Source organism: Corylus avellana, chromosome ca5, assembly GCF_901000735.1.
Source record: "Corylus avellana chromosome ca5, CavTom2PMs-1.0".
In the NCBI taxonomy this organism is placed as follows: domain Eukaryota; kingdom Viridiplantae; phylum Streptophyta; class Magnoliopsida; order Fagales; family Betulaceae; genus Corylus; species Corylus avellana.
In genome coordinates, this window is record NC_081545.1 from 14,842,936 (window position 1) to 14,869,024 (window position 26,089).

Here is a 26,089-nt window from a genome sequence, read left to right on the forward strand (position 1 = left end):
GTTTGATGATGAACAAAAAGGTGCCTTAGTGAGTGCCTAGGAGCATGAAGTCTGCCTGTACGAGGAGATGTTCCGTGCAGGTCTCAGACTACCCTTCCCGAGGCTTGTTCGGGAGTTATTGAGTCACTTGAATGTGGCTCCTCACTAGATCATCCCCAACGCCTGGAGAATGTTCTTTGGCTGTGTAGTCTTGTGGCCAATGGCTTTGGGGGACGGGAAATCCTTGACTATCAGGGAATTCTTGTCGGCGTACAGGTTCACCAGGAACCGAAAGATGGAGGTGCTCTATAACTTCCAGGCCCGACGTGGCAAATTGGTGTTGTATGAAAAAACTCTCATCAATAACCGAGCATGGAGGAATAAATTTTTCTTTGATCGGGGAAAATGGGAGTTTGCTGCTTTGGAGAAGGTGGAAGATCCAAGGGTTCCTCGGGAAACGAGTTTCCCAGTGGATGACACTAGTCTTGAACTGATGTTGTCTCTAGAGGAGCACGCTCGGGTGAACATGGTTATGACTTGGGCCCGAGAGCATGAGAGTGCTATTTTGTTTAAGAACTTGGTCATTACGGCCAAGTTAGAACAACATCTATATGCTCTCGAGGCCAGTCTTGGTAAATCAAAGAGACCGAAAGATATGGCGCCTGAGGTTGCGCAGAAGCAAAGTGCCCTGGAGGGTGCGGTGCCTGAGGCCATGGTAAGACCCCATCAGGTTGGGGAAGAGTCGGTTGTGAGGCCGATTAAAAGGGATGTGAAGAGGGCGCCTATGAAGAACATGCGTCCAGGAGATAAGCCCTCGAAGACTTTGGCTTTGGAGCTTGTTGATGAGTCTGGGGAGGCTAAGTAGCCAGTGCTTAAAAAGGTTAGGGTGACAGAACCGGTAAGGTCCCCTGATGCTGTTGCTGCAGGCAAGCAAAAAGTTGCCCAACTTTTGGTAGCTCAATGGAAAGGGGCTCTAAGCCTGTTGTTCGTCCGGCTAGTGCCTACTGCTAGCCCATTTCTCCTGCCCCCTTTCTGCCTGTTCCTTTAGCCAAGCTTGCCAATGTCCTGACTCCTATAATCTATATAGAGTTAGTTACTCCGATTCACTCAGGTCCAAACATCAAACGCATCTTGGAGGAGGTTGCGATGGAGGTATATTTGGACTCCTCGGTGGGGAATGAGGATGAAAGGCCCAAAGCTGTGATTTCTGTAGCCGAATTGGTAAGACTGTCAGTTACAGAGACGCAGAAAGAGGTGCAAACGGGTGCTAGCTCTTAGGCACCTAGCCCAAGTGGTGCTCGGGCTATAACTGCTCCTGACGCGCAGGAGGTTGCAGCTCAAGACAATTTTGCTGCAAGCTAGTCTAGGGTGCAACCTCCCAGAGTTGCATGGTCGGTGGGTTATCCCCTTACTAAACTCAAAGGTGATCTTCTAGGGAACCCTTTCTTTGCCTTGGTGGCTCTGGCACCCCATGGCCAATTGACTGGGACACATGATGACACCGCCTGAGGCATGGTGGAGGCTTGCCTCTACTATCAGCTTGTTGTAAGTATCATTTCTTCAACTGTTTTGCATTGCTTTGTATGTACTAATCTTTTTTCTTTTGTTTCAGAGCATGATGAGCTTGCAGTTTCTTTACTACGACTTCATGAAAGTTACACACCATTCGGTTGAGGAGTCCGACAACTTGAAAGCCAAATTTGTGGAGTTTGAGCGAAAACTGTCGGAGTTTTAGACCGAAAATACAAAATTGAGGGGAGTTATTTCCCAACAAGATGCAGAATTGCTGGCTGTTGGTCAGCAACAATCTATTATTCAAAGTGAAGCTGCCAAGGCCACAACTGCTCAGGCCATAGCTAACAAAAAACTTACGGATCTGACCGTTGAGGTGTAGGCTCTTCGGGCCAATAATGGTCATTTTTTTAAAGAAAATTCCATACTAAAGGAAGATCAAAATCAGCTTAATAAGAGACTTGCTGAGGTCTTGAGGGAAGTCCGAGAGGCTCAGGCCGAGAGGGACGTTCAGGGGGCAATGGCTGAGGATGCCTGGACATCTCGAAAAGTGATTGAGGAGAGGAAGTTTTTTAATGACAAACTCTGGAAGACCGAGCTTCAACTGCGAGAAGCCGATGACTGAGCTCGTAAGTATGAGAAGCAGTTGTCGTATGCCGCCTGGACAAGCGACAATGCTTGGTTAGATGGCATTACCTTCAGTTTTGAGACTTTTCGAGCTTGGGCTTAGGATCCTTCCTGCTCTATAGACCTCAATATCGTGAAGGACGATAATCTGCCTTTTACCGATGAAGCCCTTGAGCAGGTCATCTCACTTGGACAGAAGCAAATACCAGATGCCAAGAGAATCTTTGAATTTGGCTATACTCCTAGAGGTACACAACAACTCTCAGGCAATGGCCTAGCCGCGAAGCCTCAAGTCCCTACCAATGTACCTGCTACCACTGAGGCACCTGAGCATTTTGACCCAAAAAAAGTCTGATTGTATACAGTAATCAACTCAATAATCACATCTTTAATCATTAAGTTCCAACCCCCCTCGGATATCTGTCTGACATTTTAGTTGAGAAGATCCCCTCGGACTGCCTGTCCGAGTGGTTAGTAATGTGGTGAACTAGTAGTGAGTTTAGAGGTGAGTTATAGTCTCTTCAACTGTCTCTCTCTAACTACCTTCGAAAACCTGTCCGAGAAGTAAGTTGAGAGGTGAGTTATAGTCTCTTCGACTGTTTCCTCTGACTACCTTCGGAAACCTGTTCGAGAAGTAAGTTGAGAGGTGAGTTATAGTCTCTTCGACTGTCTCTCTCTAACTACCTTTGGAAACCTGTCCGAGAAGTAAGTTGAGAGGTGAGTTATAGTCTCTTCAACTGTTTTCTCTGGCTACCTTCGGAAACATGTCCGAGAAATAAGTTGAGAGATGAGTTATAGTCTCTTCTACTGTCTCTCTCTAACTACCTTCGAAAACCTGCCTGAAAAGCAAGTTGAGAGGTGCCTCTAACTTCACACTTTGAGGGTTAATAGTCTTTTCAAGTGGTGCAACTTCAGGAGATTTTTATTCGATGAAATAAGTCATAAAAGAAAAAGAAATAAATCAGAATAACAATAAATCACTTAAAAAAATTACAATTTAAACAAAGTACTTTTTAAGATGCTCGGCGTTCCGTGGCCTGTACAGTGCCTTTCCTTCGGAGTAGTCAAGGTAGTAAGCTCCCGCTCTTCGGCAATTGGTCACCTTGTAAGGCCCTTCCCAATTGGGAGCTAACTTTCCCTCGGTTGGATCTTTGGTGGCAATGGTAACCTTTCGCAAGACCAAATCTCCAACTTTGAAGCTTCGATACTTGACCTTCTTGTTGAAATACCAAGCTACTCTTTCCTCGCTTCTCCTGTAGCAGATCTAAATGTAGCAGTAGGCCTTCATCATTACTCTCAGGCCAAAAGGTTTCCACTCAGAAGCTGCCCAAGCCTACCTCGGCAGGTATAACTGCCTCGGTCCTAAAAGCCAGAGCATAGGGGGTTTCCTCGGTCGGAGTTCTCCTTGTGGTCTGTTAAGCCCATAGAACTTCTAGGATATCTTTTGCCCACTCTCCTTTTCGGTCACCAAGTTTCTTCTTCAAAAGTTTGAAGATTGACTTGTTAGTGATCTCAACTTACCCGTTTGCCTAGGGATTGTTGTCTCAATTACCCACCTAATTTAATAGGCAAATAACTGGATGTTTTACCCGAAAGTGCACGAGCTCAACATAGTAGTATGGTGTGCAAATACGGGGTCATTCCCACGAGGACTGTTGAATCTTGTCTAAAATAAATTTCCAAAGGGAAATAAACAAAAGATTGGATTTAAATTGATAATGTTAAAAAGGTAGGGCTTTGATATCCACAACTAATTATATTTAACTAATATATCAATATGTCAATGTTTTGATCAAGCTATGTCTATCTAATGTTTGTCAACCTAAGGGCATGGGTGTATACTCCTTAAGCTATAAATTTTCCTAAGTAACGAGTTAAGCATGGGTGTATACTCTAACTCTTTTCTTTCCTAAAGGATTTAGCATGGTATATACTAAGTTGCTCTTTAGAAAAGCATATGTTCTATGAAAATCGATAAACACATGAGGCCTAGGGCATGGGTGTATATTCCCGGTTCCCCATGTTGATTAACCTAAGAACCCGATGTGGATTACTTTTGTTACTTATGTTAAACCCAAGACTCGGTCATCCAAATTGATTTAACTAACTAGTCTATACCACATGCACATGTTGATCAGGCACACACATATGAGGAATTCATGAAACTAGGTATTAATCAAGTTAAATATCATAACATGATCATTACAAGGGCGCCAATATTGAATATTAACAAAACATAACTAGAGCTTCAATCTAGCCCTATTAATTAAATTAGCTACACATAGAGTTGATGCTAAACATCTTTATAAAATAAAAGAAAAAGAATAAACCCGAAACTTGAACTTGAAGAGCTCCAATTTTTCTCCTTACAAAGCCCTCATCTACTCTAGAGGCTTAAGGGTCTATTTATAGGCTTTAGAATTCCTTGACAAACTAGTAAACCTAGGAATTTCGTAGGGTTTCAAAACCTTTTACAAGTGGGAGTTGGAAAACCATAATATGGAAATATTAGCATCATGGCTACAAGTTGATGTGGCCTGCGCACGGGTGCGATCGATCGCAACCCGTGTGCGCTCGATCGCAGGTCTGCGATCGAGCCTCTTCTGTTGTGCACTCGATTGCTCATGGTCTGATTTAAGCTTTGTCTTCTCTAGTACTGCGCTTGATCGCAGGGAACCTGTGATCAATCGCAGTGTCAAGGGCTCCCATTTTTCCCATCTTCTTTCTTTGAGTCCAAATCTTCCAGATTTACTTCATTTTCTTCCGGAAGCCTACAAAAATTTGGAAAACACAAAAATGAATTAAAATGACCTAATTAACTAAAACCAAAGGATTAAAACATGCAAGTTAAGGGCTGAAAATATGAATATTTTAGCACTTAACACACCCTCAAACTTACATATTGCTAGTCCTTTAGCAATACAAAGCTAAAAATCAAATGGAAAACTGAAAACAAAAAGATAAATTCATCTTTCGTGGGATGTACGATTGCATTTAGCATATGCAACAAGTCTTTTAAACCTCTAGGAATTTCCTAGAGGACGAGTGAAGTCTCGTGAGGGTTTTCCAAAAATGTTACCCACAAACATCATGCACAGTTCATGTTATTTCAAAAATTAAAGCATCACTTCAAGATCATGATTTTCATTCATTGGCAAGCTTAAAAAGATGAACTCCATCTTCACAATGAATTGGAATTTCAAAGTGCAATTACTTACAAAGGACATGCTAAAATATCAAGTTTGAAAACAGTGTAAAGTGAATTAGCACAAAATTATGAGGCTTCCAAATCTTTCCAATATGCAATGTCTCCATATCTAAAAATTCATTGAAATCCCTATCAGAATGAACAACAATGGCATATTTCTTTTTTTTTTTTTTTTGGTCAGGTTGTGTAATGTTTGGTTCCCTCAAGCTTTCTAATTGACCCATGTAGCGAGCGTTAAGTCAATGACTCCCAAACCAGATAGTTTTAGGGCATTAGGTGTAGAGACACCCCTAAGGACCCACTAACTCGAGTAAAAAAGGCTTCAAAACCAAACTAACCATGACATTGATCAAATTAACATTTTTCACCTTTTGACGTGAATACTCAATGCTTTGAAGTAAGAGGTCCAGTTACTCAGCGAAAAGCCATCAATGATCATTTATTCCACATATCATTTTTTTTTTTAATATGCCATACTGTCATCTCATAAGTCATCCAATTTCATTCAAGATGCAGAAACACACATATCAGACCTCATGTCATACCTCACAGATTATGTGCTAATGTGCTTGTGTGATTAGATCAAACATATGATTTTTCAGCTGTCCTAAACAAGTAATCAAACTAACAGATTCACTCATTAGATCATGTGTTCAAAATTTTAAGCTCATTGATGAATTCAAGCCACAATTCTTTTAGATCAACTTAAAATTTTAGGGCAAACATGAACATGCATAATTTTTTTTTTTTTTTTTTAAATAAACAAACAAACGTACAAAACAAATAACATGAAATTGGGACAAAGTGTGTGTGAACAACATGTGTGATAAGTGCTAAAATATTCATATTTTCAGCCCTTAACTTGCATGTTTTAATCCTTTTGTTTTGGTTAATTAGGTCATTTTAATTCTTTTTTGTGTTTTTTCATGCTTTTGTAGGCTTTTGGAAGAAAATGAAGTAAATCTAGATGATTTGGGCTCAAAAGAGAGAAGATGGAAAATTGGGAGCTCTTTGACATTGCGATCGATCACAAGGTACCTGCAATCGAGCGCAATACTCGAGAAGACAAAGCACAATCCAGGCCAAGAGCGATCGAGTGCATGCCAGAAGAGGATCGATCGCAGACCTGCAATCGAGCGCACACGGGTTGCTATCTATCGCACTCGTGTGCAGGAGACATACCAAGTGGCAGCCAGAGTGTCATTCTTTCCATATTAAGGTTTTCCAATTTCCAATTGTAATAGGTTTTGAAACCCTACGAAATCCCTAGGTTTACTACTTTGTCAAGGACTTCTAAAGCCTATAAATAGACCCTTAAGCCTCTAGAATAGGTATGCCTTGTAAGGAGAAAAAGAGGAGCTCTTGAAGTTCAAGTCTTGGGTTTATTCTTTTCTTTTCATTTCTTTTCTTTTATGAAGATGTTTAACATCAATTTTATGTGTAGCTAATTTATTAGTAGGGCTAGATTGAAGCCCTAGTTATGTTTATTTAATATTTCAATATTGGCGTCTTTGTGATGATCTTGTTATGATATCTAACTTGATTAATACCTAGTTTCGTGAATTCCTCATATGTGTGTGCCTGATCAACATATGCATGTGGTATGGACTAGTTAGTTAAATCAATTTGGATGACCGAGTCCTGGGTTTAACATAAGTAACAAAAGTAATCCACACCGGGTTCTTGGGTTAATCCACATGGGGAACCGGGAGTAGACACCCATGCCCTAGGCCTCATGTGTTTGTCGATTTCCACAGTTTTTATGCTTTCTTAAAGAACAACTTAGTAGACACCCATGCTAAATCCTTTAAGAAAGAAAAGAATTAGAGTAGACACCCATGCCTAATTCGTTGCTTAGGGAAATCAATAGCTTAAGGAGTACACACCAATGCCCTTAGGTTGACAAACATTAGATATTCATAACATGATCAAAACATTGGCATATTGATATATTAACTAAATATAATTAGCGGTGGATATCAAAGCCCTACCTTTTTATCATTATCAACTTAACCCAATCTTTGTTTTAGTTTACTTTTGGAATTGATTTTAAGCAAGATTTAGCAATCCTCGTAGGAATGACTCCGTATTTGCACACTATACTACTATGTTGACCTCGTGCACTTGCGAGTAAAACACATAATTATTTGCCTATTAATTTAGGTAGGTAATTGTGAATAACAAGTTTTTGGCGCCGTTGCTGGGGATTGCGGTGAATCTTGTTTAAAATTATTTTCCTTTAGTTGTGTTATTTTAATTTTCAATTTTTATTTAGTTGTTATAAAAAAAAAAATCAAAAAGATTTTTCATTTTCCCTAACTTTTTTGTTTTTTTTTTTTGTTTCAGGTTGCGGATTCACATTCTGTGATTGCGATCAATCGTCAGCCAAATGCGATCGAGCACACTGCAATCGAACGCACCAACCTGCGATCGAGCGCAGTTCCAGGGAGCATCCAAACCAGTAGCACTGAAGCTGCGTAACTAAAGAAGTAATTCAGTTAATGCGTGGTCATCGATCTCAAGCCTCAACCGTTCTTCCACCCGATCCTGAAATTGAGCGGACAATTCGACAACTACCTAGAGACAAAGAAGAAGAAGAAGAAATTGATATGGAAGACTTGCAAAAGAATCCAATTGGACTAAGACCATTAGAGGCAAATCCACCACGAGTGAGGAGACCAATGAAGCAGGCATACGTTCCAGCAAACCTTCATCAACCCTCATGCATAGCATATCAACCAGAGGTGGATGGCAGCTATTATATCTCTCCCCAAATCCTTAATGCATTGACTCACTTCAGAGGCACAGCTACTGAGGATCCCAACTTGCATCTTAAAGAATTCTTTGATTTATGCAAGTTGCAGCATGTCCAAGGCCGAACTCCAGAAAGGCTCAGGTTAGTCCTCTTCCCTTTCTCTTTGAAAGATAATGCTAAACTGTGGTGCAATTCCTTGCCTGCAGATTCTATCCATACTTGGGAAGAATTGACCACTAAGTTCCTGAAGAAGTTTTTTCCAGCCCAGAAGACAAAACAACTTAAGAGGGAACTTCAAATGTTCCAACAGCGAGACGGAGATTTGTTCTTTTGAGGCCTGGGATCACTTCAATTCCTTGCTTCTATAGTGCCCACATCACAACATCCCTCAAGATGAGCAGGTACAAATTTTCTATGAAGGATTAGATGATACTAACAAAGGGATGGTTGATTCAGCTTGTGGAGGAACACTTATGGAGAAGAGTAGTGAGGAAGCTGTGGAACTTTTTGAAACATTAAGTGATCATTCACAGCAATTCTGTTCAAGAGGAAGGAGAGGAATCAAAAGCAAGGGCATGTATGAAGTAAACCTCGGTGGGGGATCAACCAATCAATTGGCTACTGTAGAAAAGAAGTTGGACATGATTGTCAAGGCCATGACTGCTCAAAAAATCTTGCATCTGCAACAGGACACACCAATCCAGGTATGTGCTGTTTGTTCCCATCTAGATCACACCACTGAGAAGTGTCCTTTATCTCCATTTGCAGAGCAAGAAGAGGTGAATTTTGTGCCCCACAAGAACAATTCATACTCCAATACTTACAATCCAAGATGGCGCAACCATCCAAATTTCTTTTGGAGTAATAATCAAGGGCAGCAGAAAGGGCCCCAACAAGCAAGCCAAGCAAGTCAAGAGTCAAGGATGAACCAACTGGAGAACATGATACACAACCTGGTGACTTCACAACAACAATTCACGGCTGATCAAAAGCAATTTAATACAAAGACTGATCAAGCCATTCAAAGATTGGAAGTGCAAATGGGTCAGATGGCAAAGGAGCTGAGTAAGAGGAAGCAGGCAGAATTTCTAGCTCAAACAATACCTAACCCAGGGAGTCACCAGTAGCTAAAGGCAGCCACAGTTCTTAGAGGTCCTACTTCTACTAGCGCACTTAAGCCAAATTCTGAATTGCTCAAGTGCAGCTCTTCACACTAGGAACATTACAGTCACAAGTAGACGCGTTTGAGCAGTCCAGAACCTCAAGCGCATCTACTCAAAACAGTGGTACTGAGGCCACTGAAGGCGGTAACATTCTCCCTCTTGTTTTCTTCATGTTACTTTCTTTACTTTACATATGTCTCAATTATTCCTTGTATTTTATTTTATTTTTCTTTTGCTTTGTTTTTTTTTTAAAAAAAAAAAAAATTACTACGATCGATCGCAACAAGTATGCCATCGAGCGCAGTAACCGAAGGGTGGCTCTACACTTTCTGTCAGTGCGATCGAACGCACCTTAAGTGCGATCGAGCGCACATGACCCACACACGCACACCTCTGGCCGAATGCGATCGAGCGCACTAGGTGTGCAATTGAGCGCAATCGGACAGCAGGCCACGTGACCCATTTTAGGTCACTTTTTCCCCATTCCCCCTCACACTCTCACTACGCCGTACAGTCTCCATCATCTGCACCCACACTTTCACCGGTGCACCACGACTTTTCCTCATCTCCACTGGCCTTCAACCACCACCACCACACCGCATCTGCACTTGCAAGGCCTCATTCTCCCCTGCGGCCACCACCATCATCGCATATCACACACACATCACCCATCAACACCCCAACTCTGTTTAACCCCCAACTTCCATTTTTTCCATCATTTTCTACAATTGTGGGTGTTCATCCACTCACATTGCCTCTCTGTGTTGCGTTTTATTGTTTTGCAGGGAGTTTTGGGTAGTTGTTGTTGTGCCTTGGCAACCTTGGTCATCAGAAGTGCGCACCACCTATTCGACAAAAGTCCCCAGTCAAGCTCAACATGCCTAGAACCCGTGCTTCATCTTCCAGGGGGTCTGAGGCCCAAGCTATTTCTCCCTCGCCACTTTTGAGGAGCGGGAGCTGCTGTTTGAGAGTACCTTCGCCATTCGCGAAGACTTTCAAAACCATGAGGCGACTCAATGGTGGTCGCCGAGTATAAGCGAAGGGGACTCAAGAAGCACTTCAAACCGGTCACCTCCACCGCCTAGCGGAAGTTGGTCATTGAATTTTATGCCAAACTTTCCCATGACTGTGACAACTTGGCTGCTCTCTCCTCAAAGGTGCAAGGCCAAGTTATTGATGTGACTAGGGCTGACATTGCCGCCGCCCTTCAATGCAACGATGAGCATCCTCCAGAAGCTGCACATCTTGCCGAGCAACCGCCCTGATACTATGTGGCGGAAATCATTGAAGATATGTGCCAAGGGCACTATGCGGATGCCCACCATAATGCCGGCAACTGGTCCAAGCTACCTCGAAGGCTGTGGTTTGTGGACTCCATTTTGCATTGCAATGCCTTCCCCTTAGGTCACAAAACTCAAAGGCGTAATCAATTTCTTCAAACCCTCTACGCCTTCCACAAAGACACCTGGTACTCCATTCCCAACATTCTTTGGAACCAAATACATAAATTTTGGAATGGAGTGCACATTGGGGGAGCGGAGTCCACTCATTCATGGGGGTTGCCTTTCCCATATCTCATCACATATATTCTTCAAAAAAATGGCATCAAGGGCACCGCAGCTGATGAGCCAGTCACCACCACTCCCATATACGACATTCGCCAATGGAACAAAAGCTGCTCCCATATGCCTCGGGCACCTCCCGTACCAGAAGTTGGTGAAGAGGCGGATGAGGCCGAGCAGAAGATGAACCGGCAGTTGAGCCGGTAGCAGTATAAGAGGAGGAGGGCCCGTTTGTCTTTCAAGCTGCCCAATACTGCTCCCTTAGTGAAGAAATGGCGGGCCTTCGGAAAGAGCTGGCTGATCAAAGAATGGAGGCTTGGGAAGACAAGGCATTGATGGATCAACGATTAGCTACCTTGGAAGAATTGATGCAATCCATCCTAAGCCGTTTGCCACCACCATCTGGAGCATCTACTTCTGGACAACATTGAGCGGGGACCACTGTCTGGTTGAAGACGTAAAACTTAGCGCTCATGGGAGGCACCCCATAGCATATCCTTTTGTTTTGTTGTTTGCCTTATATTTTGTTTTTGTTTTCCTTTGTCTTTTATTTTACTTTGGTATTTTAGTGTTTCAAGTCTTTTGTCATGTTTTTACATTCTGTCACTGCGATCGATCGTAACCTATGTGTGATCGAGCGCAGGTCTCCACTTTGGTTTCATCGCATTCTGCTAGTGCGATCGAACGCACCATGCGTGCGATCGAGCGCACTTGGGCGGCATCCCATAGTTATCTTTTTATTTTGTTTTGTTTGGTGTCTTTTAAGTTAATCTTTTCATTCATCTAGTTTTGTTTCTTTTTACTTGTTGTGTGTTTTATTATTTTGCAAGGACAATTGTGCTTCAATTCAAGTTTGGGGGTGTGCTATGAGCCATGCTTTCCAAGACTATGTCGACCATCTCCTGGGTACATTCTTTCCTTTACTTAGACACATTGGGGACAATGTGTCATTTAAGTTTGGGGGTATGGGCACACATGTTCACACACACTTTGTCCCAATTTCAAGTTATTTGTTTGTATTGTTTGTTTATTTGAAAAAAAAAAAAAGAGAGTTTATGCATGGTCATGTTTGCTCTAAAAATTTTAAGTTGATCTAAAAGAATTGTGGCTTGAATTCATCAGTGAGCTTAAAATTTTGAACATATGATCTGATGGGTGAATTTGTTAGTTTGGTTACTTGCTTAGGACAGTTGAAAAATCACATGTTTGATCTGATCACACAAGCACATTAGCACATAATCTATGAGGTATGACATGAGGTCTGATATGTGTGTTTTTGCATCTTGGATGAAATTGGATACTTATTAGATGACACTATGGCATATATAGTAGTGATGAAAAAAAAATGAAAAAAAAAAGAGAAAAAGAAGAAAAATATGATCACTGATAAGCTTTTCACTGAGTAACTGGACCTCTTGCCTCAAAGCATTGAGTGTTCATGTTAAAAGGTGAAAAATTGTTGATTTGATCAATGTCATGGTTAGTTGGTTTTGTAGCCTTTTTGACTCGAGTTAGTAAGTCCTTAGGGGTGTCTCTACACCTAATGCCCTAAAGCCACCTGGTTTAAGAGCCATTGACTTAACACTCGCTACAGGGTCAATTAGAAAGCTTAAGGGAACCAACATTGCACAACCTGACCAAAAAAAAAAGAAATATGCCATTATGTCATTCTAATAGGAATTTCAGTGAATTCTGAGATAAGGAGACATTACATATTGGAAAGATTTGGAAGCCTCATAATTTTGTAGTAATTCACTGACACAAATTTCAAACTTGTGATGGTTTAGCATGTCCTTTGTAAGTACTTGCACTTTGAGATTCCAATTCATTGTGAAGATGGAGTTCATCATTTTAAGCTTGCTTATGAATGAAAATCATAATCTTGAAGCGATGCTTTAATTTTTGAAATAACATGAACTGTGCATGATGTTTGTGGGTAACATTTATGGAAAACCCTCACGAACTTCACTCGTCCACTAGGGAATTCCTAGGGGTTTGAAAGGCTTGTTGCATATGCTAAATGCAATCGTACATCCCACGAAAAATGGATTTATCTTTTGTTTTCTGTTTTTCCATTGTTGTTTTTAGTTTTGTATTGCTAAGGGACTAGCAATATGTAAGTTTGGGGGTGTGATAAGTGCTAAAATATTCATATTTTCAGCCCTTAACTTGCATGTTTTAATCCTTTGGTTTTGGTTAATTAGGTCATTTTAATTCCTTTTTGAGTTTTTCATACTTTTGTAGGCTTTTGGAAGAAAATGAAGTAAATCTAGATGATTTGGGCTCAAAAGAGAGAAGATGGAAAATTGGGAGCTCTCTGACACTGCGATTGATCACAGGGTACCTGCGATCGAGCGCAGTACCCGAGAAGACAAAGCACAATCCAGGCCAGGAGCGATCGAGCGCATGCCAGAAGAGGATCGATCGCAGACCTGCGATTGAGCGCACACGGGTTGCGATCGATCACACCCGTGCGCAGGAGACATACCAAGTGGCGGCCAGATTGTCATTCTTTCCATATTAGGGTTTTCCAACTCCCAATTGTAATAGGTTTTGAAACCCTACGAAATCCCTAGGTTTACTACTTTGTCAAGGACTTCTAAAGCCTATAAATAGACCCTTAGGCCTCTAGAATAGGTATGCCTTGTAAGGAGAAGAAGAGGAGCTCTTGAAGTTCAAGTCTCGGGTTTATTCTTTTATTTTCTTTCATTTTATGAATATGTTTAACATCAATTTTATGTGTAACTAATTTATTAGTAGGGCTAGATTGAAGCCCTAGTTATGTTTATTTAATATTTCAATATTGGCGCCTTTGTGATAATCTTGTTTTGATATCTAACTTGATTAATGCCTAGTTTTGTGAATTTCTCATATGTGTGTGCCTGATCAACATGTTCATGTAGTATGGACTAGTTAGTTAAATCAATTTGGATGACCGAGTCCTAGGTTTAACATAAGTAACTAAAGTAATCCACACTGGGTTCTTGGGTTAATCAACATGGGGAACCGGGAGTAGACACCCATGTCCTAGGCCTCATGTGTTTGTCGATTTCCACAGTTTTTATGCTTTCTTAAAGAACAACTTAGTAGACACCCATGCTAAATCCTTTAAGAAAGAAAATAATTAGAGTAGACACTCATGCCTAATTCGTTGCTTAGGGAAATCAATAGCTTAAGGAGTAGACACCAATGCCCTTAGGTTGACAAACATTAGATATTCATAATATGATCAAAACATTGGCATATTGATATATTAACTAAATATAATTAGCGGTGGATATCAAAGCCCTACCTTTTTATCTTTATCAACTTAACCCAATCTTTGTTTTAGTTTACTTTTGGAATTGATTTTAAGCAAGATTCAGCAATCCTCGTGGGAATGACTCCGTATTTGCACACTATACTACTGTGTTGAGCTCGTGCACTTGCAGGTAAAACACATAATTATTTGCCTATTAATTTAGGTAGGTACTTGCGAACAACAATGTGTGCCCATACCCCCAAACTTAAATGCACATTGTCCCCAATGTGTCTAAATAAAGGAAAGAGTGTACCCGGGAGATGGTCGACATGATCTTGGAAAGCATGGCTCAAAGCACACCCCCAAACTTGAAGTGAAGCACACTTGTCCCTGCAAAGCAAGAAAACACAAAAACAAGTAAAAAGAAACAAAACTAGAGATAGATAAAAAGATTAACTGAAAACTCACTGAACAAAACAAAATAAAAAGATAAACTATGGGGTGCCTCCCATGAGCGCTAAGTTTAACGTCTTCAGCAGACAGTGGTCCCTGCTCAATGCTGTCCAAAACTTGATGCTCCTGCTGGTGGTGCAGCATTTTGGTAGGATTGGAGTGCCAAATCTTCATCTCTTGGTGCTAACTTTACTTCAAGATATGGCTTGACTCTATGTCCATTGACTTTGAATGACTGGTCGGTCTGGGGGTTATGGACCTCCAAAGCTCCATGAGGGAATACTTGTGTAATAACGTAGGGCCCAGACCATCTTGATTTAAGCTTTCCAAGGAAGAGTTTCAATCTTGAATTATAGATTAAAACCTTCTGTCCTACATGAAACTCCTTCCTGACCAGTTGCTTGTCATGGTATGCTTTGGTTCTGTCCTTGTAAAGCTTGGCATTCTCATACGCATCACGCCTCAGTTCCTCCAGTTCATTTAGTTGGAGCTTCCTTTTTTCACTAGCTTGCTTCATATCGAAGTTAAACTTCTTAATGGCCCAGTATGCTTTGTGTTCCAATTCCACTAGTAGATAAAATGCTTTCCCAAAAACCAATCGATATGGAGACATACCGATAGGTGTTTTGTAAGCAGTCCGATAAGCGCATAGTGCATCATTCAAGCGTAGTGCCCAATCCTTCCTATTGGGGTTCACTGTCCTTTCAAGGATACCTTTTATCTCTTTGTTGCTGATCTCTACTTGGCAACTAGTTTGGGGATGGTATGGAGTGCCAACCTTATGAGTGATGCCATACTTCTTTTTCACAGAGGCAAAGGCATAGTTGTTGAAGTGGCTCCCCCCATCAATAATGAATGCCCTTGGTGTCCCAAATCTAGTGAAAATGTTTTCCTACAGAAACTTCACAACCACTTTATGATCATTAGTCCTTGAGGGGACAGCCTCGACCCATTTAGACACATAATCGACACCCACAAGAATATATAGATAACCGAATGAGTTAGGAAATGGGCCCATGAAGTCAATACCACAGACATCGAAAAGCTCTACAACTTGAATATTTTGCAGTGGCATTTGATTTCTGGATGAGATGTTACCTGTCCTTTGGCATCTATCACAAGAGCTGCAAAACAAGAAAGCATCTTTAAACACATTAGGCCAATAAAAACCAGATTGTAATACCTTAAGTGTTGTTCTCTTGGCCCCAAAGTGTCCACCACAAGCAAACTGATGACAGTGCTGCAAAATACTCAAGTGCTTTTCGTCTGGGACACACCTTCTAATGATTTGATCAGTGCAGAATTTGAACAAATAGGGGTCATCCCAATGGTATTGTCTAGATATGGATATTAACCTCTTTCTTTCTTGGCTAGACATACCTGGAGGAAACACCTTGGCAGTGATATAATTCACTATATCGGTATACCATGGGAGTTGGATATCAATTGCAAACAACTGTTCATTTGGAAAATTTTCATTCAATGGGGGCTCATCTCCTTCCTCCTCATGGAGTAATCTGGATAAGTGATCTGCCACCACATTCTCACTGCCCTTCTTGTCTCTAATCTCTAGGTCAAACTCTTGCAGAAGTAATACCCATCTGATCAATCTAGGTTTCGCATCTTTCTTAGCAAACAAATATCTCAAAGCAGCATGATCAGTGAATACAATAACCTTAGAGCCAATTAGGTATGATCTAAACTTCTCCAAAGCAAATATGACAGCTAATAATTCTTTCTCAGTGGTAGAATAATTTAGCTAAGCATCAGTCAATGTTCTAGAAGCATAATAAATGGCATGAGGGACCTTATTGATTCTTTGACCCAAGACAGCTCCCAAGGCAAAGTCGCTGGCATCACACATGAGCTCAAAAGGTAGACTCCAATCAGGTGCCCTCATTATTGGTGCAGATGTGAGCAGCTTTTTCAGTGTGTTGAAAGCAGTCATGCATTCTTTAGTCCATTCAAACTTGACCTCCTTCCCTAACAAAGCACAGAGGGGTCTAGTGATCTTGAAAAAATCCTTGATGAACCTTCTATAGAACCCAGCATGTCCAAGAAAATTCCTCACCCCCTTCACTGTCTAAGGTGGGGGGAGTTTGGAGATGATGTCAATCTTTGCCTTATCCACCTAAATGCCCTTGCTTGAAATAGAATATCCCAATACAATGCCTTGTTGAACCATAAAGTGGCATTTTTCCCAATTGAGCACTAGGTTGCTTTCTTCACATCTCTTAAGAACACACTTCAGATGGTTGAGGCATTCATCGAAACTAGACCCAAAAATACTAAAGTCATCCATAAATACCTCAATGGTTTTCTCCACCATGTTTGAAAAAATGCTCATCATGCATCTCTAGAGTGTGGCTGGGGCATTGCATAAACCAAATGGCATCCTTTTGTAGGTGAATGTGCCAAAAGGACATGTGAAGGTAGTCTTTTCCTGATCTTCTGGTGCTATTGCAATCTGATTATAGCCATTGTACCCATCCAAGAAACAAAAGTTGCTATGGCCAGCTAACCTCTCTAGCATTTGATCAATGAAGGGTAATGGAAAATGGTCTTTTCGGGTTACCTTGTTTAGTCTTCTGTAATCGATGCACACTCTCCACCCAATGGTTACTCTTGTGGGTATCAGCTCATCATCTTCATTCTTTACCACTGTGATCCCACTCTTTTTGGGCACTACTTGGACTGGATTGACCCATTTACTGTTTGAGATGGGATAGATGATGCCCACATCTAGTAGTTTTAAGACCTCTGCCTTAACTACCTCCTTCATATGAGGATTGAGTCTTCTCTGTGCATCTCTCGTTGGCTTTGCTTCGTCTTCAAGGAAGATCTGATGCATGCATGTAGATGAACTTATTCCTTTAATATCAGAAATGGTCCACCCTAAAGCGTTTTTATGTTCTCTAAGAATTCTCAACAGCTTTTCTTCTTCCTCATAACTCAGATTTGCAGCAATGATGACTGGTAGTGTCTTGTTTTCTCCTAAGTATGCATATTTTAGGTGCTCTAGCAATTGCTTCAATTCCAGCTTGGGTGCCAGGATAATAGAAGGAACAAGAGAGGTATTAGTAGGCTCAAGAATCTCAAAGGGAGGAGTATACTTACTTGAGTATTTTGGAGAAGCCTCAAAGTGATGCACTGTTTCAATGATGTCATTTGTAACATCTTTAGATTCTGGCTCAATGTCCTGCCTTGTGAAACTATGAGTGAGGGTGGCCTCCAATGGATCTTTATGTTGGTCCTACAAAACTGTCTCACTGACATCTTGGATCATACAAACATCAAAACATTCTATATCTTCTTGAGGTAATTTCAATGCATCGAATATTTTGAATTCTATTGTCTCACTATTTACCTGCATGCTCACAATACCCCTTTTTCACACCTATTGTATTATCAACAGTTCTCATAAAGGGTCTTCCTAAGATAATAGGTAAAGGTGATGGCATAGGGGATTCTTCCACATCCAATACAATGAAATCAGCAGGTAGAATAAATGTACCTACCTTTACCAAAACATCCTCAAGTATACCTCTTGGTCTTTTTATGCTTATGTCTGCTAATTGCAAGGTGATAGAGGTTGGTTGAAGCTCCCCCATTCCCAGCTTTTCATAAACAGTGTAAGACATCAAATTCACCCCTAGATTGGGTATTGTTTGGGTTGGAAATTCTTTCTGCTTTCTCTCACTTAGCTATTTTGCCATCTGACCCATTTGCACTTCCAGTCTTTGAATGGCTTGATCAGTCTTTGTATTGAATTATTTTTGATCAGCCGTGAATTGCTATTGTGTGGTCACCAGGTTGTGAATCATATTCTCCAATTGGTTCAACTTTGACTCTTGAGTTGGTTCGCTTCCTTGTTGGGGATCCTTTTGTTATCCTTGTTTGTTACTCCATGAGAAATTAGGGTGGTTTTGCCACCCTAGCTTGTAGGTGTTGGAGTATGGATTGTTCTTGTAGGGGTAATTGTTTTGTCCCATATAGTGCACTTGCTCCTGATCTGCAGATGAATATAAAGGGCAAGTTTCAGTAGTATGACCTACTTGAGAACATATGGCACATACCTGGAATTGGGTGGCTAGCTGATTGGGATAGATGTTCTGAGTATTCATGGCGTTTACAAGTATAAGGAATGCCTTCTGCATGGCAGCCATCTGATTTTGCACTTTGCTATTTTCTTCATTCCTGCCTTTGCTCCTTACACCTTGCCTCCTTCTGGATGGAAATTGTTGGGTGTGTTCACTCAACATCTCGAAGATCCTTATGGCTTCCTCACTGCTCTTTTCCATCAGCATACCTCCACAAGCTGTATCCACAATACCCTTGTTAGTATCATCTAAACCTTCATAGAAAATTTGTACCTGATCATCTTGAGGGATGTTGTGATGTGGGCACTTAAGAAGCAATGAATTGAAGTGATCCCATGCCTCGAAGAACAGATCTCCATCTCGTTGTTGGAACATTTGAAGTTCCCTTTTAAGTTGTCTTGTCTTCTGAGCTGGGAAAAACTTCTTCAGAAACTTGGTGGCTAATTCTTTCCAAGTACGGATATAATCTGCAAGCAAAGAATTATACCACAGTTTAGCATTATCTTTCAAAGAGAAAGGAAAAAGGACTAACCTGAGTCTCTTCGGAGTTAGGCCTTTGACATGCTGCAATTTGCATAAATCAAAGAATTCTTTAAGATGCAAGTTGGGATCCTCAGTAGCTGTGCCTCTAAAGTGAGTCAATGCATTAAGGATTTGGGGAGAAATATAATAGCTGCCTTCCACCTCCGGTTGATATGCTATGCATGAGGGTTGCTGGACGTTTGCTGGAACGAATGCTTGTTTCATCGGTCTCCTCACCGGTGGTGGATTTGCCTCTAATGGTCTTGGCCCAATTGGATTCTCTTGCAAATCTTCCATCTCAATTTCTTCCTCTTCTTCTTTGTCTCTAGGTCGTTGTCAAATTGTGCGCTCAATTTTGGGATCGAGTGGAATGACGGTTAAGTCTTGAGATCGACGACCTTGCATCAATTGAATTGCAGCTTCAGTGCTGTTGGTTCGGATGCTCCCTGGAACTGCGCTCGATCGCAGGTTAGTGCATTCGATCGCACTGCGCTCGATCACACTTGGCTGATGTTCGATCGCAATCACAGAAGACAAATTTTAAGAATCAATATAAAATCTAGTCCGCAACCTGAAACAGAAAACAGAAAAAAAATTTAAGAATCAATATAAAATCTTTTTGACAAACACAAAATTGAAAATTAAAAATTAAAATAACACAACTAAAGGAAAATAAATTTTAAACAAAATTCGCCGCAGTCCCCGGCAACGGCGCCAAAAACTTGTTGTCTTAATTACCCACCTAATTTAATAGGCAAATAACTGGATGTTTTACCCGCAAGTGCACGAGGTCAACATAGTAGTATAGTGTGCAAATACAAGGTCATTCCCACGAGGACAGCTGAATCTTGTCTAAAATAAATTCCCAAAGTGAAATAAAACAAAAGATTGGATTTTAATTGATAATGATAAAAAGGTAGGGCTTTGATATCCACCACTAATTATATTTAGCTAATATATCAATATGCCAATGTTTTGATCAAGTTATGTCTATCTAATGTTTGTCAAACTAAGGGCATGGATGTATACTCCTTAAGCTATAGATTTCCCTAAGCAATGAGTTAGGTGTTGTTCCACAATTACCCACCTAAATTAATAGGCAAATAACTGGATGTTTTACCCGCAAGTGCACGAGGTCAACATAGTAGTATAGTGTGCAAAGACAGGGTCATTCCCACTACGACTGCTGAATCATGTCTAAATTAAATTCCCAAAGTAAAATAAAACAAAGATTAGATTTGAATTGATAATGATAAAAAGGTAGGGCTTTGGTATCCACCACTAATTATATTAAGTTAATATATCAATATGCCAATGTTTTGATCAAGTTATGTCTATCTAATGTTTGTCAACTCTTTTCTTTCCTAAATGATTTAGCATGGTATATACTAAGTTGTTCTTTAGAAAAGCATGTGTTCTATGGAAATCGACAAACACCTGAGGCCTAGGGCATGGGTGTATACTCCCGGTTCCCCATGTTGATTAACCCAAGAATCGCGGTGTGGATTCTTTTGTTACTTATGTTAAACCCAGGACTCGGTCATCCAAATTGATTAACTAGTCCATACCACATGCACATGTTGATCAGGCACACACATATAAGGAATTCATGAAACTAGGTATTAACCAAGTTAGATATCAGAACAAGATCATCACAAAGGCGCCAATATTGAATATGAACAAAACATAACTAGGGCTTCAATCTAGCTCTACTAAATAATTTAGCTACACATAAAATTGATGTTAAACATCTTCATAAAACAAAAGAAAAGAAAAGAAAAAAATAAACCCGAGACTTGAACTTGAAGAGCTCCTATTCTTCTCATTTTTAAAGCCTCCTTATTCTAGAGGCTTAAGGGTCTATTTATAGGCTTTAGAAGTCCTTGACAAACTAGTAAACCTAGGAATCTCGTAGGGTTTCAAAACCTATTACAATTGGGAGTTGGAAAACCCTAATATGGAAAGAAAGACACTCTGGCTGCCACTTGATGTGTCTCCTGCGCACAGGTGCGATCGATCGCAGCCCGTGTGCGCTCGATCGTAGGTCTGTGATCGATACTCTTTTGTTATGCGCTCGATCGCTCATGGCCTGCTTCATGCTGTGTCTTCTCTGGTACTACACTCGATCGCAGGTATCTTGTGATCGATCGCAGTGTCAGGGGGCTCCCATTTTTCCTTTCTTCTCTCTTTGAGCCCAAATCTTCTAGATTTACTTCATTTTCTTCCAAAAGCCTACAAAAGTATGGAAAACACAAAAAGGAATTAAAATGACCTAATTAACTAAAATCAAAGGATTAAAACATGCAAGTTAAGGGCTGAAAATGTGAATATTTTAGCACTTAACACACCCCCAAACTTACATATTGCTAGTCCCTTAGCAATACAAAACTAAAAACAAAAATGGAAGAACAGAAAATAAAAAGATAAATCCATCTTTCGTGGGATGTATGATTGCATTTAGCATATGCAATAATCCTTTTAAACCTATAGGAATTCCCTAGAGGACAAGTGAAGTCTCGTGAGGGTTTTCCAGAAATGTTACCCACAAACATCATGCACAGTTCATGTTATTTCAAAAATTAAAGTATCACTTCAAGATCATGATTTCCATTCATTAGCAAGCTTAAACAGATGAACTCCATGTTCACAATGAATTGGAATCTCAAAGTGCAATTACTTAGAAAGGACATGCTAAAACCTCACAAGTTTGAAAACAGTGTAAAGGGAATCAGCACAAAATTATAAGGCTTCCAATTCTTTCCAATGTGTAACGTCTCCATATCTCAAAATTCACTAAAATTCCTATTAGAATGACACAATGGCATATTTCTTTTCCTCTTCTCTTTTTTTTTTTTTTTTTTTTTCTTTGTTCAGGTTGTGCAATGTTGGTTCCCTTAAGCTTTCTAATTGACCCCGTAGCGAGTGTTAAGTCAATGACTCCCAAACCAAGTGGTTTTAGGGCATTAGGTGTAACGACACCTCTAAGGACCTACTAACTCGAGTCAAAAAGGCTACAAAACCAACTAACCATGACATTGATCAAATCAACATTTTTCACCTTTTGAGGTGAACACTCAATGCTTTGAGGCAAGAGGTCCAGTTACTCAGTGAAAAGCTATCAATGATAATTTATTTCACATCTTTTTCTTTTTCTTTTTTCATCACAATATATGCCATAGTGTCATCTAATAAGGCATCCAATTTCATTCAAGATGTAGAAAAACAAATATCAGACCTCATGTCTTACCTTACAGATTATGTGCTAATGTGCTTGTGTGATCAGATCAAACATGTGATTTTTCAACTGTCCTCAACAAGTAACCAAACTAACAGATTCACTCATCAGATCATGTGTTCAAAATGCTAAGCTCACTGATGAATTCAAGACACCATTATTTTAGATCAACTTAAAATTTTCGAGCATACATGAACATGCATAAACTTTTTTTTTTTCTTTTTTTTTTAAAAAAAATTTTAATGAACAAACAAACACACAAACAAATAACTTGAAATTGGGACAAAGTGTGTGAACAATCATGTGTGCCCATACCCCCAAACTTAAATGACACATTGTCCCCAATGTGTCTAAGTAAAGTTAAGAATGTACCCGGGAGATGGTCGATATGATCTTGGAAAGCATGGCTCATAGCATGCCCCCAAACTTGAAGTGAAGCACACTTGTCCCTACAAAATAAGAAGACACACAAACAAGTAAAAAGAACAAAATTTAAAGATAAATAAAAAGATTAACTAAAAACATATTTAATCAAAACAAAATAAAAGGATAAACTATGGGGTGCCTCAGATGAGCGCTAAGTTTAACGTCTTCAGCCATACTGTGGTCCCTGCTTATTGCTGTCCAGAAGTAGATGCTCCAGATGGTGGTGCAGCATTTTGGACGGATTGGAGTGCCAAATCTTCATCTCTTGGTACTAACTTGACTTCAAGATATGGCTTGACTCTGTGCCCATTGACTTTGAATGATTGGTCAGTCTGGGGGTTGTGAACTTCTAAGGCTCCATGAGGAAATACTTGTGTAACAATGCAGGGCCCAGACCATCCTGACTTAAGCTTTCCAGCGAAGAGTTTCAATCTTGAATTATAGACCAAAACCTTCTGTCCTACTTGAAACTCCTTCCTGACCAGTTGTTTGTCATGGTATGCTTTGGTTCTGTCCTTGTAGAGCTTGGCATTCTCATATGCATCACGCCTTAGTTCCTCCAGTCCATTTAGTTGGAGCTTCCTTTTGTCACCAGCTTGCTTCGATATAGTTAAACTTCTTGATGGCCCAATACGCTTTGTGTTCCAATTCCACTGGTAGATGACATGCTTTCCCAAAAACCAAACGATATGGAGACATACTGATAGGTGTCTTGTAAGCAGTGCTATAAGCCCATAGTGCATCATCTAAGCGTAGTGACCAATCCTTCCTATTGGGGTTCACTGTCCTTTCAAGGATACCTTTGATTTCTCTGTTGCTGATCTCCACTTAGCCACTGGTTTGGGGATGATATGGAGTGCCAACCTTATGAGTGATGCCATACTTCTTCATCACAGAGGTAAAGGCATAGTTGTTAAAAGTGGCTCCCCCCATCACTAATGATTGCCCTAGGTGTTCCAAATCTAGCAAAGAAGTTTTCCTGCAAAAACTTTACAACCACTTTGTGATCATTAGTCCTTGAGGGGATAGCCTCGACCCATTTAGACACATAATCCACACCCACAAGAATATACAAATAACCAAATGAGTTAGGAAATGGTCCCATGAAGTCAATACCCCAAACATCAAAGAGCTCTACAACTTGAATATTTCGCAGTGGCATTTGATTTCTGGATGAGATGTTACTTGTCCTTTGGTATCTATCACAAGAGCTGCAAAACAAGAAAGCATCTTTAAACATATTAGGCCAATAAAACCCATATTGTAATACCTTAAGCGTTGTTCTCTTGTCCCCAAAGTGTCCACCACAAGCAAACTGATGACAGTGCTGCAAAATACTCAAGTGCTCATCGTCTGGGACACACCTTCTAATGATTTGATCAGAGCAGAATTTGAACAAATAGGGGTCATCCCAATGGTATTGTCTAGATATAGATATTAACCTCTTCCTTTCTTGGCTAGACATACTTGGAGGAAACACCTTGGCAGTGATATAATTCACTATATCTGCATACCATGGGAGTTGGATATCAACTGCAAACAACTGCTCATCTGGAAAATTTTCATTCAGTGGGAGCTCATCTCCTTCCTTCTTGTGGAGTAGTCTAGATAAGTGATCCACCACCACATTCTCACTGCCCTTCTTGTCTCTAATCTCAAGGTCAAACTCTTGTAGTAATAATACCCATCTGATCAATCTAGGTTTGGCATCTTTCTTGGCAAACAAATATCTCAACGTAGCATGATCAGTGAATACAATAACCTTAGAACCAATTAGGTGCGACCTAAACTTCTCTAAAGCAAATATGACAGCTAATAATTCTTTCTCAGTAGTGGAATAATTTAGCTGGGCATTATTCAAAGTTCTAGGAGCATAATAAATGGCATGAGGTACTTTCTTGATTCTTTGACCCAAGACAGCTCCCACAGCAAAGTCACTGGCATCACACATGAGCTCAAAGGGTAGACTCTAATCAAGTGCCCACATTATTGGTTCAGATGTGAGCAGCATTTTCAGTGTGTTGAAGGCAGTCATGCATTCTTTAGTCCATTCAAACTTGGCTTCCTTCCCTAGAAATGCACAGAGGGGTCTAGAGATCTTGGAGAAATCCTTGATGAACCTTCTATAGAATCCGGCATGTCCAAGAAAACTCCTCACCCCCTTTACTGTCAGAGGTGGGGGAAGTTTGGAGATGATATCTATCTTGGCCTTATCCACCTCAATGCCCTTGCTTGAAATAGCATGACCCAATACAATGCCTGTTTGAACCATGAAATGGCATTTTTCCCAATTGAGCACTAAGTTGCATTCTTCACACCCCTTGAGCACGTTCTTCAAATGGTGGAGGCATTCATCAAAACTAGACCCAAAAACACTAAAGTCATCCATAAATACCTCAATGGTTTTCTCCACCATGTTTGAAAAAATGCTCATCATGCATCTTAGGAATGTGGCTGGGGCATTGCATAAGCCAAATGGCATCCTTCTGTAGGCGAATGTGCCAAAAGGACATGTGAAGGTGGTCTTCTCCTGATCCTCTGGTGCTATTGCAATCTGATTATAGCCACTGTACCCATCCAAGAAACAATAGTGGCTATGGCCAGCTAACCTCTCTAGCATTTGGTCAATGAAGGGTAATGGAAAATGGTCTTTTCTGGTTACCTTGTTCAATCTTCTGTAATCGATGCATACCCTCCACCCAGTGGTTACTCTTGTGGGTATCAGCTCATCATCTTCATTCTTCACCACTGTGATCCCACTCTTTTTTGGTACTACTTGGACTAGACTGACCCATTTGCTATCTGAGATGGGATAGATGATGCCCACATTCAGTAGTTTTAATACCTCCGCCTTGACTACCTCCTTCATGTGTGGGTTGAGTCTTCTTTATGCATCCCTAGTTGGCTTGGCCTCGTCTTCAAGAAAGATTTGATGCATGCATTTGGCTGGACTTATTCCCTTGATGTCAGCAATGGTCCACCCCAAAGCAGTTTTATGCTCTCTAAGCACTCTCAACAGCTTTTCTTCTTCGTCACAACTTAGATTTGCTGCAATTATGACTGGTAGTGTCTTGTTTGCTCCTAAGTAGGCATGTGTTAGGTGGTCTGGCAATTGCTTCAATTCCAGCTTGGGTGCCTGGACAATAGAAGGAACAAGAGAGGTATTAGTAGGCTCAAGCATCTCGAAGGGAGGAGTATACTTACGTGAGTATTTTGGAGAGGCCTCAAGGTGATGCACTGTTTCAATGATGTCATTGGCAACATCTTCATGTTTTGGCTCAATGTCCTGCCTTATTAAACTATGGG

The 26,089-nt window shown here is 40.6% G+C and overlaps 1 protein-coding gene and 1 pseudogene across 1 annotated transcript; both read right to left on the bottom strand.

Annotated features, from left to right (window-relative positions):
- Positions 1 to 3,115: 3,115 nt before the first annotated feature.
- LOC132181837 (uncharacterized) lies at positions 3,116 to 15,113 on the bottom strand. The gene is made up of 2 exons (XM_059595067.1): positions 14,953 to 15,113; positions 3,116 to 3,371 (listed from the first exon to the last, which is right to left on the bottom strand). The coding sequence occupies exons 1-2, from the start codon at positions 15,111 to 15,113 to the stop codon at positions 3,116 to 3,118; spliced, it is 417 nt and encodes a 138-aa protein (XP_059451050.1).
- A 999-nt stretch (positions 15,114 to 16,112) lies between these two features.
- The window catches only part of LOC132181838 (uncharacterized), a 55,581-nt pseudogene continuing 45,604 nt past the window's right edge, over positions 16,113 to 26,089 (bottom strand).

Coding starts and splice junctions, on each gene's coding strand:
- LOC132181837 (XM_059595067.1), bottom strand. CDS start 15,113: ATGTCTCCATATCGATTGGTTTTTGGGAAAGCATTTTATCTACTAGTG. Junction 3,372..14,952: donor GAGGAACTGAGGCGTGATGC/GTATGAGAATGC, acceptor GATCTGCTACAG/GAGAAGCGAGGAAAGAGTAG.